The 23,836-nt window shown below is 42.4% G+C and overlaps 3 protein-coding genes across 3 annotated transcripts in view; 2 read left to right on the forward strand and 1 right to left on the reverse strand.

The window, feature by feature from the left end:
* Positions 1–10,784, forward strand: part of ALDH1L2 (aldehyde dehydrogenase 1 family member L2) — a 35,588-nt gene extending 24,804 nt beyond the window's left edge. Inside the window, exons 15-24 of the mRNA XM_030463272.1 lie at positions 145–215; positions 332–437; positions 1,588–1,675; positions 2,435–2,528; positions 2,779–2,875; positions 4,167–4,265; positions 4,810–4,975; positions 6,923–7,028; positions 8,151–8,350; positions 9,522–10,784. Coding sequence (XP_030319132.1) covers positions 145–215; positions 332–437; positions 1,588–1,675; positions 2,435–2,528; positions 2,779–2,875; positions 4,167–4,265; positions 4,810–4,975; positions 6,923–7,028; positions 8,151–8,350; positions 9,522–9,577 — 1,083 coding nt within the window. The 3' untranslated portion in view covers positions 9,578–10,784. The remainder of the gene's footprint in view (positions 1–144; positions 216–331; positions 438–1,587; positions 1,676–2,434; positions 2,529–2,778; positions 2,876–4,166; positions 4,266–4,809; positions 4,976–6,922; positions 7,029–8,150; positions 8,351–9,521) is intronic.
* A 569-nt stretch (positions 10,785–11,353) lies between these two features.
* On the reverse strand, positions 11,354–16,479 carry C1H12orf45 (chromosome 1 C12orf45 homolog). The gene is made up of 4 exons (XM_030463282.1): positions 16,393–16,479; positions 14,409–14,495; positions 13,507–13,643; positions 11,354–12,009 (listed from the first exon to the last, which is right to left on the reverse strand). Exons 1-4 carry the CDS (start codon positions 16,460–16,462, stop codon positions 11,827–11,829), a joined length of 477 nt encoding a protein of 158 aa, XP_030319142.1. The 5' UTR covers positions 16,463–16,479; the 3' UTR covers positions 11,354–11,826.
* Positions 16,480–19,925: 3,446 nt separating this feature from the next.
* SLC41A2 (solute carrier family 41 member 2) overlaps positions 19,926–23,836 on the forward strand; it is a 57,074-nt gene continuing 53,163 nt past the window's right edge. Inside the window, exon 1 of the mRNA XM_030455033.1 lies at positions 19,926–20,210. The gene's annotated coding sequence lies outside the window, so the exon portion shown is untranslated. The remainder of the gene's footprint in view (positions 20,211–23,836) is intronic.

The raw sequence follows: 23,836 nt of genomic DNA on the forward strand, positions 1-23,836 counted from the left end.
CATCCCCACCCCTTTCTTTGATACAGAAATGCTTCTGGTTTTGAAGCTTCCTCTGTGGCTTTCCAAAACAAACTTACTTAGCCAAGATATATGTAATAAAACCGATAACACAGTACCAAGATTTGTCCCTCCTCTGTCTTTTAGGGTGCAACAATTCCAATTAACCAGGCCCGGCCAAACCATAATCTGACATTCACCAAGAAAGAGCCAATAGGGTAAGTATCACATTTTTCTTCTTAGTGGCATCTTTGACAGACAGAAAAAACATTCAAAAGCTGCCTTCAAAAATGTAATCTTTCCCCGTTTTTTTTTTTTTTTCTGTACTTTTAAGTGTCTGTGCAATTGTTATCCCCTGGAATTACCCACTGATGATGCTTGCATGGAAGAGCGCAGCATGCCTGGCTGCAGGCAACACACTTGTTCTCAAGCCAGCTCAGGTAAAACCAAAAAGAAATGATTCAGGTCCTCCACTATTTGTTCAGGCAAAGTCATTCAGGCAATGTAGCAGATTTCAACTGTAGGCTGACTGTCACGGTTTAACACTGGCCCGGCAATTAAACCGAATAACAGACGCTCTCTATTAATCTCTCTCTCCTTGATAGAGAAAGGAGAGAGAATAAGGGAAAGAGACTTATGAGTTGGAAACTAAACTACACAACTTTAATGAAACAGTAATGGTAAATAGGGAAAAATTACTAAATATATACAAATATACAGGAAAATGGAAACCACATTCCTCCCTCCTTTCCCCCAATAACTCTCACGTCACCACCGAGGCTGCAGGGCAGCCCTGGGAAAGTCCAGGCTGGACTCCTGGAGTCGGCAGCAGTCGGGAACCGGAGGCAGGAACACACAGATATGGGCTGGCACGGATCAGGACCACAGGCAGATGAACAGACAGGATCCTTCCAGGATGCCGGGTGAAGGAAGGGAAGCAGGAAAAGATCAGGCTCGGCCCACGTGACGCCTCAAATTTATACTGAGTGTGACGTATATGGGATGGAATACTCTGTTTGGTCAATTCTGGCATCTATCTTGTCCGTTCCTCCCTAAAGGAGGGTTCAGGTGGGACCTCTTTACTCCTTCTGGAGGGTAAAATGTTTTCCTTAGAGCTGATAAGAGTCCTTGGCTCTGCATACCAGTCTCTAGCAGTAACTATAAACATCAAGTGTTATCAGTCCTAAAAGCACACACACTGCATGAGAAACTTGCTGTTAATTTCAGCAGGTGCAACTACTTACAAGAGACTTAGCTAAAAGCAAAAGTACAGAAACAGAAAACCACCTTTATCCTGGCCCAAACCAGGACACTGACCTATCATATATTTTGAAGTTCATGTGTAATAATACAAATTATCATGATTATAGAGGGTTTGATTGTAGAAGAACTGGTTGTTTTCACTTCTGCTCTAATGCTACTCTCATCTTCAAGAATAATTTTCTGCAAGAAGTCATCGCTTTTAGTTGTCATTATTGTAAGAATACTAAAATTGTATCAAAATTAAGATGTATTGAATATAAAAGTGATCATCACACATTTCATTAAAATAGGAGGACTAATCTAAAAATCTAAACGTTTTCACTCTAGGTCACACCACTGACTTCCTTGAAGTTTGCAGAACTCTCAGCTAGAGCTGGATTTCCTAAGGGTGTTATAAATATTCTGCCTGGTTCAGGTAAAATTTCAACTAGTAATTTTTCCAGGAAAATAGGTCATGCTACAACTGATGAACTAGCATTTTACCTTTTTGAAGATCTATTACATAAGTGCATGTATCTTCAGAGGCAGAAAGAACTGCATATACGTCATGCAGTAATTTCACGTATTTCCAGAACAGAACTAAAAAATCTGTATGTCACCAGGCTTTAGCTATTGATAAGAGCTGTCAGCCTTTACCCTTTACAAGTTCATAAAAATAGTAGGGAAAAAAGTTACAGAGAAAGATGTTTCACTTGATTTTAAAAGTTCGTTTTATCTCCTAATCTTCTTATAACTTGGAAACATATAAATGTGACTTTGAGACCTACAGCAAGCTCATAAGATGTGCATTGCTTACTACAGGTAAATCATGGTTCACCCTGCGTTATCTGATGCCACCATTTTAATCTTTCCTCTAAGGAAGATAAGTGACAGCATAACTGTATGGGGCAAGTTCTATTAGAATTAGATTGCTCCACCTACGGTGAAATATAGGGGAGGAAATCCTTTAGATGTTCAGACAGATGGAGGAATTAGGAGACAGTAATATAATCCAAGTTATCTAATAGGTGATTTTTCACAGTCATCTGAATAAAGCTGCAAATATAAATAATGATGTGATATTGTGCTTGGCTGACATGTGGTTAGTTCTTTCTGTGTTACAGTGCTGCTTGCTAGAGTAGTGAAAAATTGCCTACATGCTGTCCTTTTAAGCTGTTTTTCCTCACTCCTACAGGTGGCTTAGTGGGACAGCACCTGTCTGAACATCCTGATGTTCGCAAAGTTGGATTCACTGGTTCAACACCCACTGGTAAACAGATCATGAGAAGGTACTCTCAGCAAAAGATTCATAAGGGAACACTGTTTAATATAATTCTGAAGTATCTTATTAGGTATTCTGTGTATGTAGCAGTAATAGAAAAGCATAACTACATACCAGTGTTTATATTTATGTGGAATTCCCCTAAGTTACTATTGGGAAATAAAGGTTTATACATTTTCACTAGGTGTGATTTGAAGGAAATAGTGAAGTGAGCTATTTTAATGTTGGTTTTATATGATCATTTCTATTTTTTACAGTGCAGCCACTAATCTGAAGAAAGTTTCTCTTGAACTTGGTGGTAAATCACCACTGATCATATTCAGTGACTGTGAACTTGACAGAGCCGTAAAAATGGTAATGTTACTCAGAAGTAAAACATATTTGAAGCCTTTGTGATACATCCTCACATTATTGCAATATTGTTCCTGACCTGCCAAAAAAAATGCAGCAGAGAGGCCATGCAGGGAAAATCATGCAATCTTTTAGAAAAAAGACTCTTTTTCTACATGGTTTTTCTTTATGCCAGCACAACTGAACTGCAACAAAAAGGCAGAGATCAGTACCACAAGAAACACAGATTAGAAAATACAAAGAAACAATGAAGTATAAATGGAAAGGATTTTCAGCAGCCAAGTTAACACATTAAAATTGAATTGTCAACATCTGACACTTAGAAAAATAGCACTTAAAAATTAAAGCCTGAAAGTGAGTTAAAATACACAGTGAACTTTCTAGTACCATAAATAGTTATTTATTTTCCATCAGTCCCCATAATCCACATTCCCAACAAGCCATTGTGTGCCTAAAGTTCATAAATTGGATGTGTAAATGGAAATTCAGTGGATTTAGGGGGCTTATTTTCTGCTCAGGTAATCTGATTCATCAAAATGACAGCCAATGTCATTTTGACATTGTTTTTTTGCTCACTAAGAAGCAAAGAAAGGTCTTTCACTCTGTACCTACCCAAAGTGCTCATTCTGTGAATTCTCTAAACCAGCATAAGCAGGTACAGGGAGCAGGAGAAAACTGGTATACAGTTTCCCCATTTTTGGAGTTCTTTTTGACAGGACAAGAGTGGGAGTGACTGCACAGTGAGGTATATGTGGAAAACAGTAGAAGCTGAAACTTTGCAGTCAGCACAGTTTGGCCCCACCACTGTTCTCATCTGTAGAAGTGAGAGGGTGACAGAGGTTGGTCTGAGCTCTCCCTGGCATTGGTGGCTTTAAATAATTGTGAAACAATGTTTTTTTGTCACACTCTTCACACTAGCATATAGTACCAGTCATACAATAAGACCCTAAGCCATTGCAGCTGCCAGAAAAACACCTTTTAGGAATTTTATTTCTCCTGCTGCATGCAGTAAAAAGCAGTATTGCTCAGTGGGTAGTCTCAGTTTTATGTTCACTGATGGTGCTGACAGCCCTCTTCTCTGAGATGCTGTAGAAAGTGTTTTCTGGCACATGGACAGAAATGAAAAGAAGGGTGCTAATGGGTTCATCTCCTGAGCCATTTGTCTCCCTGGAAGTGTTTGCCAGTTATGAGACTGCTTGTGGTATTGGTGATGTTCCTTCATGTAAGGGAATAGAACGAAAGGAAGAATGAACAAAAGAATGAATATAAATATTAATATGTTTTTTTTCCCCAGGGTATGGGAGCAGTATACTTCAACAAAGGAGAAAACTGCATTGCAGCTGGGAGGCTGTTTGTGGAAGAATCAATCCATGATGAATTTGTTAGCAAAGTGGTAAGATTTTCAAGGACCAAAGTTTAAGCAGATCCTTTACAAAGGCACAAAGAACCACTAGTCTGTATATAGACATTTATGTTTCTTCAAATTTTCAGTTGTTTAAATTCCAATTATTGCTCCCTTATTGATGGAAGACTGCAGTGAAGTTTTTAAAAAAGGCATATTGGAAGTGTAGCTGGAGTAATACAAAGGTTATTATTAGCATTCCAGTAGTCACCACACTGTAACACTGGAAAGTTCATTTATTTAGCTCAAGAATTGCTATGGTAACTCATTTACCATTGAGTAATGGTAATATTACATTTTACATGCTTATCTTAATAGCAGAGAACAAATACATGAGAACAGCATAGAAAATCTTTCAGAAATAACAAAAATGTATCAACCATAAGATGCCATAAAAAGACTCATGTTAGAAAGTGAAGAGCTTTCTACCTTCTAAGAATGCAACCTTTTCTTAGAGCTAAACTTCATGATCACTGGTCACTTCAACAACTATTTGCTGTGTTATGTAACTTCATTTTAATTGGGTAACCCCTAGGTGGAAGAAATAAAAAAGATGAAAATTGGCGACCCACTTGATAGATCTACAGACCATGGCCCACAGAATCACAAGGCACATTTGGAAAAGCTGCTGCAATATTGTGAAACTGGGGTAAAAGAAGGAGCCACTCTAGTGTATGGAGGAAAACAAGTACGCAGACCAGGTAAAATACTGTTCAAAGGTGTTTGGAGCTTTTAAACTTTAAATAAAAGTCATTATGGTTGCCTCTGCTCCAATATGTGAAGTAATCATATCATGGGAACAGTACCAGCTAAGCCCAAGGTAACACTTGAGAGCAGGGCTTTCAAGTTTCCCATTAAGAGAAGCTGCAATTGAAGCATAATATATGTAACTGAATTAGAATCAGGTCTATAGGGGAATCCCATGCTCATTCATTCCTGTTGTTTGTGAGCTATTGAGGCCTTGTTTGCAACATACTTGAAATATCAAGAGCCATAAGTATATCTATTACAACAAAGCATTAAAGATGACTGAGGAAAATGCTAGAAGAGTCTACATAAGGTATTATTATTAGAAGCCCTTTTTTTGCTATTGAAAGAATATGTATAATGGGAAGGTATGAATTCAGCATTTTCTCATAGACATCTGTCCTTTGTAGTGAAATGAGGCAACCAGGTGCCACTAATTGCCAGGGAATGAGCATGAGCTTGTGTCCAGCCCACCTGTGCCTGATTAGGGTGGGCCCCCACTGCACATGAGCAGGATTAGGGGGCCAATAAAAGGTAAGGAGTGAGGCTTGAGTGGCGCAGCTGGCTAAGCATGTAACTACACACCCTGAGCAATGCTGAAGGCCACGGGTTTGAGACTCCTCAAAGCCTCACCCTGACAGCGATAAGCTCTGGTGGAGCAATAAAGGTAGTGCAGTGCTGAAAGCAGCACTTAAAGCCAAGCATGCCAAGACTGTGAATTCCAGTGTGAGCTGAGCCTGTGTCTCAGGCCTCACCTTTTATTGGCCCCCTGGTCCTGCTCATGCGCAGTGGGGGCCCGCCCTAATCAGGCACAGGTGGGCTTGACACAAGCTCATGCTCACTCCCTGGCAATCAGTGGCACCTGGTTGCCTCATTTCACTACATTCCTTTATCAATAATAAAGCAGAAGAAAAATTCTGATACACTTCTGTATCAGAACTTCAAAATATAATTGATTGCATCTGAAAATAAAATGAGATTTGTACCTGTATGAAATCCATGTAATGAGACTAAATGGGAAAACATATGGGAAGGGGAAGCAGTTATAGAAAACCTCTGAAGCTGATTTTACCCACTCTCACTGAAGTACATGCACTCACCAAGATGTAGGTGACCAGGACTGCTTGTGTATAACACCAGGACAGTTTCTAACTGGCAATGATGAAATGGTTTTTGGAGAGCTTTCTGGACCCTTTCGAAGAATTTCCTTTGCTTCAGCCTCCAGGAATCTTAAGCAAAGGTGATGCAACAGCTTTTTTTATGTTTGGACTCTGCAGATCTTTATGGCTACATGTAGTGAAATGAGGCAATGAGGCAACCAGGTGCCACTAATTCCCAGGTAGTGGGCATGAGCTTGTGTTAAGCCCACCTGTGCCTGATTAGGGTGGGCCCCAACTGTGCATGAGCAGGATTAGGGGGCCAATAAAAGGCCTTTGGGGCCCACCCTAATCAGGCACAGGTGGGCTTAAGACAAGCTCTGCCCACTACCTGGGAATTAGTGGCACCTGGTTGCCTCATTGCCTCATTTCACTACAGCTACAGACTATCTTTTTGCTGGGTAGGAGGAAACCAGAGTGACCTCTGTGACATGCTGTAACCTTGCCTCCCTGCTGTTAAGACTGCAGGGTTTTCCCCTTAAGATTCCCGTGGACTGTGGCACTAAGACCTTCTGGCCTGAGATGTTGTTATGCTGATCAATACAGGCCATACTTTTAACTCTTTTTCTCTTGTTTCTCTGGTGCTTACACACATGAATTTCCATTCATACTTCGCTCATATCAGTATTTTTAGTTTTGAGTCTCAATATATCTCTGACATAAAAGTACGGAAAAGAGATTGCCTGGACAATACAAACCACAAAGCATTTTCACCATCCTTACGATGCTCTGTTCTCTGTTTAGGTTTCTTCATGGAACCCACAGTATTCACAGATGTTGAAGACCATATGTATATTGCCCAGGAAGAGTCCTTTGGACCTGTGATGGTGATTTCTAAATTTAAAAATGGGTATGTTCTCCTCCAGTTACTGTTAGAAACTTTATTGTCTTATTTTCACTCTAAGCTTAGGAAGGATAACATACATAGTATGATTTTATAAATCTTCTAGTCTGTACTTTTTTTTTTGTAAAGGGTATCCTGTTCTATATCAATACAAAAATAATGCTATTAGAAGCATGACAGGGTAGAATGCAACTCTAATTGCTTGTTCTTGAGTAAGTCTTAGTGGACAGTGAAACATTTGTGTTGAAGTTGATGTGTTAATTGCAAAAGCTTGATCAAATGAAAAAAATGTGTATTTTTTCCATTGGAAACACTCCTTTTTCTATTTGTCAATAAAAAACAGTGGTTTTGTGCATTGTGTAACACTGGCACATTGCTGATGCAAATAAAAATCCCTCTGTGTATTTTGTAGACTGCCAGTTTTAATAGCTTTCATTCCAAATCCTAGGATTTTACACACAGAGGAGATTAAAACCCTGTGCAGAAACTTCATGTAACTCCTTCCACCACATTTCATTTTCTGCAGTTTGATAATGCAGTTAGGAACCAGCCACATAGATAGCACTTTATATATCTATAAATTATGTATGGCGATAAGGGGTTGGACTGAATTTTTTAAAGATTGAAATTATTATTATGGATTTTTGAAGATGAGATGCAAATAGTAAACATAGCATTCTGGATATGGCATGAAAAGTTGTATCTCAATAAAAGTCTGAGTTTCAGCACCTATTCTCCATTAGCATGTAAAGCAGGGCCAAAATTTCAGCAACCTGGTGAATCATCTACAGCCATGCTCTGCTGTACTTGTATTTTATATGGCTCTAATCCCCAAACTGTATTGCAGCTGAGCACAGTTGGTATGCATGGTGCATCTTTTCCACTGACATTTCTTAGTGTAGATCTTAACCACTGAAATGTAAGGCTATGAGCTTTGGAAGTTTGAAAGGTATGAATTTCCACAGAACTGTCAGAGAGACACATAAATCAATCCTTAATAAACTCTCTTTTAAAAAGCTAACTGGAGAGGACACCTTAAATGTCACCAAAACACATTTTCAATGTAAAAGGTTGCTAACACTATTTTATTTTACCTAGCTGCAATTAAGTAATTCCTCTTCCCCACAGGGACATTGAAGGAGTGCTGCGACGGGCAAATAGCACAGAATATGGCTTAGCTTCAGGAGTTTTCACAAAAGACATAAGCAAAGCTCTCTACATCAGTGAAAAGCTAGAAGCTGGAACAGTTTTCATTAACACATACAACAAAACTGATGTGGCAGCACCATTTGGTGGATTTAAACAGTCTGGTTTTGGGAAAGATTTAGGTAAGTTGCTGCCCCCTCCCTCATTTCTCATCTGACAGTCCAAATCAAGCAAAAAACCACCTTACTTGTGCTGGTTTCCTGCATCTCTAATAGCAATGCTTTGTTAAGCTTAACTAACAGTGATTATTTTCTTTTGTGGGCTGGGCTGGGGAGGGGGCTGGAATCTATGGGGAAGGGAATGTGAGCTTGTTTTTTTTCTAGCACAGGCAGGTGAATTGTGAATAGCTGTAAAACATGAGCTGTGGATGCATTTTCTGCATCTCCTGTATTCCTCCTATTACAGTCATCTGGTTCCTATTCCATTCCCCCATACTCTCACACCTCCAGTTCAGTCTTTCCTGTACATTTACTACATAATGCCATGGCATGCAAAATATTCTTTCCCAACTCCTCTCAGAGCAGGAGCACTGCAGCTTGTCCAGAGCAGTGTACAGGCAATGCAATTTCAGCATCAAGCAACAAAGGTATTGACCAGAATCTTCTTTCCATTCCCTGAGGAAGAACACTAATTTAGGTTTCTACTCTAAACTTGTAAGAACATGGAAAACTTGTTCATGCCTTAAAATGCCATCAAATTTTGCCAGCAGTCACATGGAAAGATACCTAAAAAGTCTAGTATTTTCAAACCCATTTTTTTAAAAAGTGAGGTTTATTCTGTAAGAAAATCTTTACAAGTCTGGGCAGATCAAGCCTTGTGGTAAAGAAAACAAAAGAAAGAAAAAAAAATTTTCAGCAATGCAGCAGATTTTTGCCTTTGGAATGTCTAGCACACATCAGGCATTTTCTGAGATCAAAATGAGTAATAGTATCAGGAAAAGAAACCAACAACTCTTACTTAGCTTCTTTGCCTAGAAACTTAGCACAGGCTGAAGTTTCTATCTTCAACCATGAGCCCCTCATGGCCATCTTGAGACTGCCACAGCTTCAGACTGACTCAGGTGGCTGCTTGTCAAACTCCAGCTCATTTTTCTTTCCACATCTGTTGGGTTTGGCCTCTTCTTGTCAAACCAGTTCTGTAAATCTCAGGGGGAAGGTAAATTACTTAGTTCCACTTCATTTCTTAAGGACTCGGACACTGGCTACAACTTTTTTTTTTTTCTCTTAATAATAGGTCTCTGAAAAGTCTCTCATTTAGCTGCTATTCTAACTGGTGAATATTGTGCTTGTGCAGGTGAAGAAGCTCTTCATGAATATCTTAGAACCAAGGCTGTCACTGTGGAATATTAACAGCCTCACTTGGAAAGGAAACTTTCAGAGGAGTTTGAATCTTAACGATGTCTCATGACTCCATGAAGCACTTAATACTATGCCCAGGATATGCTGACTGCAGTGCTCCAAGTTAAAAACAAACAAATCCATGGAAAAGTTTCTATAAATCAGGTCCAAATTTTAGTCTCACAGAAAAATAAAACCACTTGGAATTTAACATGAATTTATTTAAATTATGCAGCAGCAGTTGTTAGCACAATACCCCTAAAAAACCCAAGAAAACATTTTGGCTTATTTTTTAAATACAACTGAAGAATGAGTTCTCACATGCCTACTTCTTATTTGTGTGAACACAGTATTTACATGATTATTTAAAATCCTTAGTCATTAGGCTTCTCCTAAAGTTCAACTACGTTATACTTATTATGCTACTTTTGCTATAAACCTGCTCCAGTTTTACAGTAGCAACAAAACATTCTGCTCTGGTGATTTTTCAGCAGTACAGAAAACCTTTGTGCCATAAGAAGTAACTCAATGCAAGAAAGTGCACTTACAATGATCTTTGTATAGTACATACAGAGTTCAACATCGGTGTTAAACTATGCATATCAAGCTAAAGTTACTGAAAATATTTTCTATCTTTTTGTTGATATGGAATGTGTGATCTGCCTGCAATCTGAAAGGTTAATGGATTAAAATCACTGGTTTCTTGTCTGTGCGCAAGGACTGTTACAACTGTTTTGTACAGCATTACTACTTTGTATTTCATATTTTCTTTTTTTTTTTTTTAATCTATGGGAAATCTCTTGTAAAATGACTGAGTTACAATGTTGGCTTTCAAACTTTCTTCAGATTGAAAGAAGTTTTCCATAGACTGAGACCTTATCTGACAAAGTAAGCCTGCTAAGACCCAGCCCTTCTTAGACTTCAGCTGTACCCAAAACTTAATCTGATCTGCAGTCCCATTCTCTGATTCCCATCCTTTCCATTCCCTAAAATGTTGTGTGGTTTAACCACGTAATCCCAGTAGAACATGCCCTCTCTATTTTTAAGAAGCTGCTTTGTGAAAAAAGACCAGAATAATTGTTATTCCTTTTCACAAATATTAAGAGAAACAGATCTTACACTATAGATTTAAGTATGGAATTCAACATAAACTCTGTAGATAATGGCAGGTTGCAAGTCATGGTATTAAGTTTAGTATTTGAGCAAATACAGAAAATTTTCCTTTAATAGTACAAAGTTTCTTTAAGAAACATTCAATGACATGCAGGAGCATGACAGATACTTCTGAAATGCACAGCAATCTGTAAAGTAAATACAGCTGCCCAAATCCCTGTATTTGATCTATCTGAGGTAAGTGTGCATAAGGCATACTTGCACTGCTTTTGGTTTCACAACTGCTCCAAGTTAACCCAAGTACACGCCAGCTGAAAATTCACCTCTTGCTTATTCTGGCAGTGGCAGCTGTGAACAACAGGGAAAGGACAGAAATGTGGCAAGGGAAGTGGGAGATGGAAAGTGTAGCTTAAGGTAACTGTAACACCTCAGAGGTGGATTTGGCCACTTAAGTACCAAGAGTATCTGCACTGCGGCCACAAAGGTTCCAGGTGAGCTGGGAACCTACCTGTAGTGACAGAGCTCAGTGCAGTCACAGAGGATAAGTATCCTTTGCTGACCTCTCTTTTGTCACAGCTGTGCTTACCCATGCCAGCTCATCTTGAAATGAGCACTAAAGCAGTGGCTAAGGTCAACAGTTATTACCATGAATGCAATGCAGACATACCTCTAATGTACTTTAAGATAATGTTTAATATTGAAGACCTTGTACATAACACTTCACAGGACCTGGATTATAAAAACCAAAGCTCTTCTCTCAGTTAACTCTTTCCTGCCCTTGAAGGAAGAACTTCAAGCATACTACAAAAATCTTTCTTCAATAAAAGCAAAAAACCAAGACCTTTAACTAGTTCAAGTGGCCCAAATTCTAGCTGCTTTCTTAGTCTAACCTACAATGAAGTTCACTTCCACATTGCTTGATGAATAAAACCATACTTAATTCCTCAGAAATCCAGCTTGCCTTTGTCATGAGTGGATCTCCACTATGTAAACCGTAGCATTTCATAAGATCCTGATGGATGCTACCCTGGGAAAACAAGGTCGTTTAAGGGCCAAGTCTTCAAAGTAAGGAGCCATGATTTGGGCTTGCAGGTTTTTTTTGTGTGTGTGTTTTTGTTGTGCGTTTTTTAAAGGGAAATAAAATGGATTTACTCATTCACTTTGCTGTCCAAAATTTCTATTTTGCCCTTTTCTCCCTTTTGTTTCGGAAACTTAATGTTGTCTATTGTGACTTCATCAGCTATACAGTCATCTTCAGATTCTGAGTCATCTTCTGAAGTTAATATCTCTTCATCTGTGTCAGAATCACTCAGTTCAACTACGGCCACATTCTGGAAAAAAAAAACCAACCAAAAAACAACCAACCTTAGTCAACACATTTCTGTTCCATTTCTAGCATTTGAGTAAAACCCAAAGCAAACACATGAAACCCACTACTATCATAGGAAAACCAAAACAGCAATTAGAAAGACTTTTGTGTTCTCCTAGGTTTATGACAAGTATCATTAACAGATTCCCTAAATATTTACACTGTAATTCACATTGTCCAATGGCCAAATATAAAGCCATTTTTTGTATCACTATCAGAGACAGAAATGAGTTAATAGCTGAACTAAATCAGGTATTTAAACTGACAAGCAGGTGGCACCAAAAGTAATTTTCAGTAAAGAATTCAGGGGGAACCACTGAGCATATAAATACTCATGATATATATATATAAATGTGTGTATGTATTAATATAGTTCTAATATAGGACTATATTAGAACCTAGTAGTGTTCATGACACTACAGAATGTGTCACTAGTGAACACTACAGTAGTGTTCACAACTACTACAGAATATCAAGTAGTTTAAATTACCAGGATATTTTCTGAGACAAAAGTGATCATGTATTCCCAAACACAGAGCCATGTTTTTTGAGGCCTGTTTTTCTCTGAAAATATCTGTCTTAAACTGATAATCAGCACTTCAAAAACTTTCTGTATGCTGCAAAGCAAAACACAGGAATTTGAGATGCAAATAGATTTCTTCAGTGATTTATACACAGTGCAAAGATGTTCATCATTACATCTTTTGGCTTCTTTACTGTAAAGTCTAGACACTTGGCAGACACATGAAAAATCTTTTAAAAATCTACAAGAACTCTGAAACCAACCAATGGCAAATAAATTATTCTGCCACACCAAACCCCAGGCTGCCTTGATCCTGGGGGTCTGCAGGCCAGAAGACAGCTGGCTGGGACATGAATGTGTAATATCAAGTATCACCTTCACTTAATTTTCTTACATCAGCATGTGGCTGCAGCACTTTATTTAGAAACATAAAGAAAATACTGATCTGAATATAAATAAATAGAAAAAGACCAGTCATAAAGGATCGTTAAGAACATTAACAATTTTTCTAAACTGAAGATCTTTAGCCAGTCCTAAAAAGAAGCACAGCTGAAAGCCAGTTGTTACTCTTACACCAAAGCCTTCTGTTATGCCTTACTGCACCTTGCCCTGTTCAGGTGCTCAGCCAAGTTACCCATGAGACATTTAAATTACAATTTGTTACTTACTGAGTTGATTCAGAGTTGCTGATTCAAAACTGTATCTTATTCTGGCCTTAAACTACTTCATTCTAAGTCCTTAAATTATGCAAGTATTAAAACCAAGTAGTAAATTTTAACCAAAGAAGGATTTTTATTTCTTATGTATCTTGGATTTGCAGATCACAGACTAAAATGGCAAAGACTCAGCCTTGTCTATCAAATTAGCTCACTCTAAAATGAATAATTTTCATATCTTCTAAACTGACTTTATAAACCAAAAAAATCTAGTACTTACCATTTCTATAACTTTTTCTGTTGCACTGTCTAGATTTTCAATATCAAATTGGTCAGCTGGTGCTGTTACCATTTTTCTTCTTAGCTCATCATTTGCATGTGCCATCTGTGGTAAAAAGTTCTGTACTCGGTCTAAGACTGAAAAAGAAATAATCATATATATATATATACACAAACATGTTCACATTAGATTATGCATATATACAGATATGCACAGAAATCTGTGCATTTAAACATATTTAATTTCTGTTTAGAATAATAATTTGACAGGAATCCATTGTAAGTTACATGCTTTTTTACACCACATATTTTATACTGAGATATTACTTCTGGAAAGAGGTAAGGAGCCCAGATCAGGAAAAAAGAAAAAGATACTCCTGAGGGTACTTTCAAAGAGTAACAATTTTTACACTGTGCAATCCTACACATGGAGTTACATGGAAGAAAATGTTACTAATCTCTCTGTAGCTTGATTAAAGAAAAAAAACAAGTTTTCTTAATACATTCAAATTAAGTTCTTATGCATGAATAGTTATATATATGGTCTGGCTTAATAATTTTGCCAGCATGTTCACTAAAAATAAAGTTTGAAAGTGACCTATGTGACTTGCATCCATCTGAAAGCAGCTGACTGAAGGTACAACCTGACTAATTGACTCCATGCAGACAGCAGGATCATTTCTGTGAGAAATAAGACCCTAAACCTCAACAGCTGCATCACCCAGCACTGCAAAATCTGTCTTTGCAGAAGCAGCAACTGCAACGGTGGCCCTGGCACAAGGGGAAACAGATCACAAGTTTCTCCTTTTACTAAGTGCCAAGGAGAGCACTAAAGCAAAAGCAAGTTATGTCAGAGATGTTACCTGCTGCTTGACACTGCTGGAGTAACAAAGTGCCACTTACCACTACTCCTTGGCATCCTAACTGTCTGTAAACTCGTGGCCTTCTTGCTGTTACGTTTTGAACTGATCAACAAGGTTTCTTCCAGCCCTGGACACAAACAGGTATTTGAAAGTTTATATATGTCAACAGCAAATGTCAAATTTTATTTGAGATGATTTAGTCTTTTTCCCTCTGACCTCTCCACCTTTCTGCAACTAAACATGGGGGAAAAAAACCAAACTTCTCTGCCTCCAAAACTCCAGTCTCTTTTCCTGCTAATACTATATACAGATGTCTGTTTGGGGTGGTCACCTCAGTGTTTACCTTTGTAGCAGGCAGTGAATTTCTAGAACTTGCCACTACAAGCAGCTGTGAAAGCAGAGAGAGCAATCAGGCACATCCAGGGCAAGGGAATTATAATCTCATTGTCATCATAGAATTGTCTGGGTTGGAAGGGACCTCAGAGATCGAGTCCAACCCTTGATCCACTACCGCTGCAGTTACCAGACCATGGCACTCAGTGCCACATCCAGTCTCTTTTTAAATATCTCCAGGGACGGAGAATCCACTACTTCCCTGGGCAGCCCATTCCAATGCCTGATCACCCTCTCGGTAAAGAAATTCTTTCTAATATCCAACCTAAACCTCCCCTGGCACAACTTGAGACCATGCCCTCTTGTCTTGTTGAAAGTCATCTGGAAAAGGGACCAACCCCCCCCTGGCTCCATCCTCCTTTCAGGGAGTTGTAGAGAGTGATGAGGTCTCCCCTGAGCCGCCTCTTCTCCAGGCTAAACAGCCCCAGCTCCCTCAGCCTCTCCTCACAGGACTTGTGCTCGAGTCCCTTCACCAGCCTGGTTGCCCTCCTTTGGACCTGCTCCAGCACCTCAATCTCCTTCCTGAGCTGAGGGGCCCAGAACTGGACACAGTACTCGAGGTGTGGCCTCACCAGGGCTGAGTACAGGGGCAGAATCACTTCCTTGGACCTGCTGGCCACACTGTTCCTGATACAGGCCAGGATGCCCTTGGCCTTCTTGGCCACCTGGGCACACTGCTGGCTCATGTTCAGCTTCTTGTCAATCCAGACTCCCAGGTCTCTTTCTGCCTGGCTGCTCTCAGCCACTGATACTCAAATGGCTGAGCAGAAACGTTCTCACTGTCTTCCCCACCTCTACAATTTGCAGTTACCAGGCAAGTACAAGAACAGGGAGTGCAAAGCACTTCAACTAACTAGTTCTCTGTAATTATCATCTGCTACTGCACATCCTGGAAGAAAGAATACATGGAATACTGGTTGGATTCTGCAGGTTACTTCTTCCAGGCTTCCACTGTCTCTGTCAAAGACTTATTTCATGACGATTACCCCACAGCAAAACATATTGACACAAAAGCTCATGTCTGCTAGTTACACCGATTTAAATCCCTTCCTTCATGTCTCTGGGTGTGACTGGGGTGGCTATCAGTTGAATGGCGGCCAGAACCTGTGGTGCTAACATTAACTATTCGCATGAGCAGCACCGTAAAACCCAAACGATGCAGGGAAAAGCTGCATTAATTAGGAGAGTTAGTTCTTATGACCCCCACACCGCAGCCACCAGCCCTTTGTCCTTAATTACAGCGATGTTTTATTTCCGCTGAACGTTTTTTTACCCTTCCAGACACCTCCTTACGACTGTCCGTGATAACTTAACAGATAATTTAAGTTCTTTTCCCCACCCGTGTTTACTTCGTACTCTGCTAGCAACGCCCACGAGAACCGCAGCTCTTCAAGACAGGCGGGATGCAACAAAACACGGAGCAACAGCACTCGGGTGACCCGAAAAGCCTCCCCCGGGGCCGCTCCCCCTCTCACCGCAACCCCAACCCACCCGACACCCCGCTCCCGGCCTCGTCCCTCCCGGGTCGGAGCTCCGGCGGACAGGCGACCCAGCTCAGCCTGAACAGCGGAGCCGCGCCACTCGGCGACGGCTCCCCCACCGGCCCCGCTCCCCTGACGGAGGCCGCTCACCCCCTCGGCGCCCCACGGTCAGCAGCTCCCGAGAGGCGGCCGGGCCCGCGGCTCCACCGGGCTCCGCCATGCGCTCACCGGACCGGAAGTGGCCGCTGGCCAAGCCGAACGCCCCGGGCGCAGCGCCCCCTGGTGGGCGGGAGGAACCGAGCCGCTCCGTGGAGGCGGCGGAGGGAGAGGGGAGGGAGGGAGAGGGGAGGGGGGGCGAGGGGCTCCCCCGGGGTTACCGCCGGTCCTCGGGCTGGGCGAGATGGGCCACTCGTCCGGTAACCTGCAGCCCTGTAAGTCCAGGGTTAAGAAGGCAGAAAGGACGAGAATTGCCCTTACGAAATAAATAAGTAAATAAACAAATAATAAATAAAGTTAAATAAATTACATATTTGAAATCTTTATGAAAGGATTCGGTGTGAAAAAGTTCATCCCGTCGCTCGGAGGAGACAGCGCCAAACAGTCTGCAGGCAGGTAATGCTTCTTACAGGAGATCCTACTTACAGGTGATGCTACTTACAGGTGATGCTACTTACAGGAGATGCTACTTACGGGTGTTGCTACTTACGGGTGTTGCTACTTACGGGTGTTGCTACTTACGGGTGATGCTACTTATGGGTGATGCTACTTACGGGTGATGCTACTTACAGGTGATGATACTTAGAGGGGATGTTACTTGAATGGCTGCCAGCAGCTGCTCTTCTTTGAAATCCCATTTTCATTATCAGAGTCTGACAATGGCATCTAATATTAAATTTAAGGCAGAGAGGGAATTTTAATTACCCCTTGGAGAAAATGATGCACCCCTCAAGGTCAGCTGCCATCAGGTAACCTCTTATTGAAGATTTGTGGAGCAGTTTCCATCCCTGTAAGTTTACAATTGGGACAATGTGGAAAACGTAAAAAGAGAACTGAAGTGTTCTCAAGATTCCAAGCCAAAAATGAAAAACAGTAAGGGCTCTAGTGCCCATAAGTGGTGCTCTAGTTGAAAACGGCAAACTTCTTTTCCTTTTCTTTTCCTTTTCTTTTCCCTTTCTTTTCCTTTTCTTTTCATTTTTTTCTTTTTCCTTTCCTTTTCCTTTCCTTTTCCTTTCCTTTTCTTTTCCCTTTCCTTTCCCTTTCCTTTCCCTTTCCTTTCCCTTTCCTTTCCTTTTTCCCTTTCCCTTTTCCTTTTCTTTTTCTTTTTCCTTTTCCTTTTTCCTTTCCCCTCTCCCTCTCCCTCTCCCTCTCCCTCTCCCTCTCCCTCTCCCTCTCCCTCTCCCTCTCCCTCTCCCTCTCCCTCTCCCTATCTTTTCCTTCCTTCAAAACAAGAAAAATAACCCAAAAACACAGCACCCAGATCCCACTATCTTAGAACTCAGGTACACAAAGGAGTAAGAGACAAACCTTCTGCATGACTGCAAGCAAGAGAGCTGTTGTTTTCCTGACACACAGACCCAGGACAGTGTCCCCAGCCCCTTCCCCTGCATCTCCAGGTGCATTCTGCTGAATTTCCTACACGGTTTGCACCTTTCTACCCAACCGTGCTTCAGAACTGACATTTTCCAGAAAAATCCTCTAGCTAGCTTTTCATGGCTGAAAAATGATAAGGACTGAGGGTTTTCTGCCTTGGGCCACAAAAGTGAGACTTTCTGAATTTGCATACAGCTAAAAATAATAGTCTGTGGCTCTCAGGTAGCCAAGTTCATCCATGGGTATCAGCCCAGCTCAGTCGAGAGAGTGACATAATACTATATTGCCAGCGAAGAGGGAGTGATTGTATGATTGCCCAAGATCATCAGACAAGTAATTAGGGAAGCCACAAACAGCACCTCAGGGCACTATTCCCAAACCTGAGGTTTATACACCAACCTGTTGGCAACAGGGGCAGATCTTTATCCATTTTGCAAGGTGGCCCAACTATGCAACCATGACAGGTGTGCACACACCAGGCATGGATACCTATGGTTGATACTGGGGTAGGGAGACAACAGCATCTGTAAACCAAATACCACTAAATTCAGGCTCGAGACATCATTTACCACTGAATTAATAGCTCAGAGGTTTGGGTCCAAAGGAGGGCAACCAGGCTGGTGAAGGGACTCGAGCACAGACCCTTTGAGGAGAGGCTGAGGGAGCTGGGGCTGTTCAGGCTGGAGAAGAGGAGGCTCAGGGGAGACCTCATCACTCTCTACAACTCCCTGAAAGGAGGGTGTAGCCAGGGGGGGAGGTTGGGCTCTTTTCCCAGGCAACTCTCAGCAAGACAAGAGGGCATGGTCTCAAGTTGTGCCAGGGGAGGTTTAGGTTGGATATTAGAAAGAATTTCTTTACAGAGAGAGTGATCAGACATTGGAATGGGCTGCCCAGGGAAGTAGTGGATTCTCCGTGTCTGGAGCTATTTAAAAAGAGACTGGATGTGGCACTCAGTGCCATGGTCTGGTAACTGCAGCGGTAGTGGATCAAGGGTTGGACTTGATGATCTCTGAGGTCCCTTCCAACCCAGCCAGTTCTATGATTCTGTGATTAATTTAATGGAGTATTGTCACAGAGTTCAGGTGTAACTGCATATTATCTGCAATGCTATCACAGTGCAGAGTTTTTTGGCTCCAGTTCTGCAAATACATTGTCCAGTGCTTAAATCTCTCCTCTTCCACACATACCCACAGCAGCTCTCTCCAGTTTATGGCAGACACTCGGTCTCTTGCTCACAGGTTTTTGCTCTGCCTGGAGGAAAAGAGATGCTGTGCACTTGGCTGCTGCCACCGTGATTACGTTCTGGTTGTCTTCATCTTTCTCCCCTTTCACCTTCCACTTAAGGCATTCTCAGCACTTCAAAGCATTGAGCAACAATTGGAAGAATACTTGCAATGATAATAACAGCACAAATTTAGCTGCCTTGACTATTTTAGCCTATTAATATGAAGTCTGACAGGAAACAAGATCTTTGAGGGACTGATTAACAGGGACCAGAAAACCCTGACTCTGTATTCGGTTTAACACCGGCAGATGAGGCCAAGAGAGGTTCTTGCAGACTGGTATTTAAGTACTTGGTGTACAGCTGGGCAAGAACACGAATATTCCAACCAACCCAAACACTTAAAAAAAATATTTCTGAGGCAGCTATTTCCAGCCCAGCTGCACATAAGGACAAAAACGTCCCCGGGGCAGCCGAGGGGCCGGTGCCAGCACAAAACGACGACTCTTGTGCTTCGTCGCCAAGAAAGTCTCTGTAAGGGGGAGCACCGGCACTGGCACCGGCACCGGCACCGTCCGCCTGGGGAGCGCCCACCGCCTCGCCCCTCCCAAAGGTTTTTTGTTCGCCCAGGCTGCGAGGCACCGGCCGGGCCGCGGCGGAGGAGGCGAGGCGGGGGCCCAGAGCTTGGCCGGGCGCCTCCACCGAGCGGGGCCGGGAAGGCGCAGGAGGCAGCGCAGGCCGGCGGCTTCCCCGCCGCTGTCCCCTCAGGGTCCCGCGGAGGGGTGACAGGCGGCGGGAGCTGACCCAGGGGTGTCCGATTGGGCTGCGAGCCCGGGCCCCTCCCGCTCCGCACCTCCGCACCCGGTCTCCACCGCTCCCCTCAGTGCAGGGGGAGGGTTGGGGGCAGCTCGGCTCCTCCCCTGCCCTCCGCCGGGTCTGAGCCGCCGGTGGCGACGACGGCAGCCGCGGCTGCTGCGCATCTCTGGCCACATCATCGCGGGGGCTGCCCGCCCTCCCGCTGCTTCCGCGCCTGCTCAGTGGCGGCGGCGCTGCTCACCTAACCCCGGAGCTGTCACCGCCGCCGGGCTGTTCCCTCTCCGCTCGCCGCAGCGATGGAGCCGGACTTGGGGCCGCTGCCGGCGTCGCCTTCGCCCAGGTAAGGAGAAGATGCGGGCCCAAGGAGTTGGCGGAGGAGGGGAGGGGAGGCAGCGAGGGGGGAGAGGGGCTGGGGCGAGCTGGCGACCTGCCGCCCGGGGGAGAGGGAGGCGGCGGGCGGGAAAGTTTCCTCCGGAGTGGGGGAGCTGCTCCCCCGGTAGCGATGCGCCTGCCCCACCCCAAATGCAGAGGGTCCCCGAGAGCTGTCGGGCAGGCGGAGCCGCCCGTCCCCCGGCTGCGGTAAGGCTCGCCCCTTCCCGTCCCCCGTTCTCCGGGCCCTGAGGCGGCCGCCCGCCCTCGCAGCCTCCCTCCTTGCCCTCCTTCCAGCCCCCCCCCGGCGCTAGGACGAGCTCCGCCGGCCTGCCCGGGTGCCCAGCGCTCGGGCCACGGATGCTGAAGGGCGTGAGGCTCCCTTCCCCCGGTAGCCAGCGCTCCTCAACACCCCACAGCTGTTTTCATCATGTGCACGTAATTCTGCACTGCTCCAGGTAGCCCGGACAATGAGCCTTTTCTTTGGTTTCCCTGTGCCTGCACAAGATCTGCCCAGGGTTTCCAGCAGCCCTTATTCCCTCGCACCCTTGTACATCCCTCTCTGCTTGCGTTCCCATTCCCCCCTTCACACCTATAAAAATATTCCAGAATCTGCCACAGCAGATGGAGTAGCTAGACAAGTATGGAACCTCAACCAATAGCATACATGCAGACTTATATGATCATCTTTTGTTTTGTTTTTATATGATTCATGTGAATTATAACGTACATTTCCATTCTTTTCATACGTTTCTGACAAAAGGTAGGAGCTTTTTGTGATTTGCTCTACTTTCCAGCCTGTCATGAATTTCCAGTTCAGTTCCAGTTGTAGTTGTGGCTCTTTAATTTCAATTAATACTTTAATTCCCTCCCCCTGCCACACTCTCTGAGAGAATTGAGTGTCTCCACTCACATTTGATCCTAGGTTATAGACCATGCTCCATTAGCCAGGATCTGATAAATGGGATTATAATGATTGCTTAGTCTTTGTGTCAGGAACAAAACATAAATACCCGAAAGAAGTCTGCACATGTATCTTTTCTTGGTGAAGTCCAAGCAGGCTTTAGTAGACATCCTCAGTTATCCTCACTTTACCATTTCAGTAATACTGATAAAAATGAGAACAGGTGGAAAGACCTGTTTTGGCAGCATTCCTGACATCCACTGCCTTAAAGAGATTGAGAAATTAGTCATAAATACTACAGTATGACTGGTAGACATTACAGAAAGAAAAATAGCAGCGTATCATTTTCTTTTCAAATGCCTTAGGGTATTATCCACTAAAAACAATGTGAAGTCTGTATTCTAGTCCCTGAGTCAATAAGCAATTCATCCCTACTTGGTGATGACAGCAGAAATCTGCAATCAGGATCCCAAATAGAACTCGTCCTGCTAAGTGCCTATTGGTTACTTAATCTGTAGGACTGAGTCCTCTCTTTATTTTTTAAACTTTCCTACACAGTTTTGACGGGCTGGCTGTGATTTGCCTGGCATTTTTCATCTTGGTATTCCATTTGGGTTATTTTTAAACATGACCACATTTCACTGCCTTTTAACCTTGTTTCTGGCTCTGTTCTGGTCTCTTCTGAGTTGCCTTGAAGTACAGAGGCAAACCAAATGTTTTTCTGAGAGCTGCTTTTCTCTTCCTTGGGGCCAAAATTGAAAGCCTCCGTGTTCAGAAGGTGGAATGCAGCAGTCTCAAACTTGTCTGAAAATGGAGCCTGAGGCTGGCAGCTCTTTCAGTGTCTGAAATTCAAAAAGGGACCTGGAGGTTCTTTAATCTGTTTTGTTTTGATTTGTTTTTTTCCCCTCACATTATTTTTTTCTTTTCTTCCTTATGCTATTGATTTGACCTACAACTGCCATACAATAAACATCATGACAATCAGTATACTTCATAATATGTAAGAAGTGGTATGTAATACCCATATATCTGCTGTGCATGCAACATTTGTTAATTTTCAGCATGTTTTTCAGTCTGGTGTGAATAACCTTAGCCCAATCCACCACCTGGGGTTCTGGATTCTACAAAATGATTAATGATAGTAAAGTCTGTTTACTTTCTCTAAGTGCTGAGGTGACATGATGGAACTTTCACTTTCTGCTGATACCTTCACTAGGATGCAACGATGTAAATGATTTGCCACAGCTGTGAGAAGGATATTAGTGCAATACTGGGAACTTCTATAAATGCAGGACACAAGAGTGAAGGAGAGGCAGTGCAGATTCCTGTATCACCTTTCTGAACCTAAAAAAGTGACCTCGAAAGCCTTGCATTTCAAACTACTCAGAATTGTTGAGGTCAGACCTCATCTCTGGAAATGGTCTAGTCAACTATTTCTGTTCATTTTAGGGTCAAGTTGCCCAGGCTGCTCAGAGCCACGTACAGTTTGGTTTCAAGTATCACCAAAGGTGGAGAGTCCATAACCTGTTTGGACCAATGTTCAACTGCCCACACAGTGAAACAAAGCTTTTTCTTATGCTTAACTGGAATTTCCTGTGTTTCAATTTGAGCACACTGCCTCTCATCCTTTCTCTGAGAAGAGTCTGGCTACATCTTTGAAGCCAGAAAAGAATCCAGCTTCATCTTTGCTTATGCTGGCAAAATATTAAAGCTTGTTATTTCATTAATGTTTCACATTACTTTCCTGTATATCCATTTTCAAGGCTTGGTCTTGTACTGAGAGGCGTTTCACAGGCAAGCTGATTTAAGCTATTGTGTTTCACTCTAGATTGCTTAGAAGTGCAGTGTAGAGGATTGTCTTGCCTTAAAAGATTCTCTGTTAAAAATGTTTGCAACTTTTAAGAAAATGGGTTTTGACTGAGGTGTGATTACGTTTCGCTTTTGTGAAAGCCCTCAGTGTTATTCAGTTAAGTGTTACCATTTGGTTGTGTTAGCTAAACTCTGAAATAAATTCATTTTCCTGGAGTTAGACAAATATTTGGTTTAGTCTGTCATAATGTTGACTCTATAATAAAGTTTCATAGTCAATGGTTCACCACTCTTTCCCTCTTCCTTTTTTTTGAAGGTACTTGAAAAAGCACAGTGATTCAATAACTGGTTGTTTTGGGGGGTTTTATATGCTTTAAATAGATTATCAGCAGTCTCATCATTAAATGATCAAATTAGCTGTGGAATTCAGTCTTTTAATCTTGCTAGTGACAGATGTTCTTTAGTAAAGTATGGAAGAAGTATCTCCTTCTCATGTTCTTGAGAACTTAATCATGATGAGTGTGTCTGAAGCAATATTGGAAGTTTGGGAAATAATGAGAAGCATTCATGCTGCCTCCTCCTGAACAGGTATATTTTTTGTGTTAACTAAATCTTCCTCAGATGAATCAAGATCAATCAAGCCAGTCAAAGGTGAAGGACAGAAAAATGTGATGGTCCCAGATGCTCAGTTTCATAACTGGAGTATCTGATATTTTTCTAAAGCAGCTATCCATTTCCAAAAGTCAGCATCTCTTCCAGCTCATGGTCTTATTTTCCATATCATCTGCTTCTGGCTGTCTGCTTTGCACATCACATATTCTGTCTCTGTGTGTATTTTTTAAACTGCTATGTGCATCAAATGTTTTAATTCGTATGTTTTGTCA

This window comes from Calypte anna, chromosome 1 (genome assembly GCF_003957555.1).
Source record: "Calypte anna isolate BGI_N300 chromosome 1, bCalAnn1_v1.p, whole genome shotgun sequence".
NCBI lineage: Eukaryota > Metazoa > Chordata > Aves > Apodiformes > Trochilidae > Calypte > Calypte anna.

Excerpts from the sequence above, each read along its gene's own strand:
- C1H12orf45 (XM_030463282.1), bottom strand. The coding sequence starts at position 16,462 with ATGGCGGAGCCCGGTGGAGCCGCGGGCCCGGCCGCCTCTCGGGAGCTG. Across the intron at positions 14,496-16,392 it reads GACCGTGGGGCGCCGAGGGG|GGCTGGAAGAAACCTTGTTG; the intron begins GTGAGCGGCCTC and ends GTTTGTGTCCAG. Across the intron at positions 13,644-14,408 it reads TAGGATGCCAAGGAGTAGTG|TCTTAGACCGAGTACAGAAC; the intron begins GTAAGTGGCACT and ends TTTCTTTTTCAG.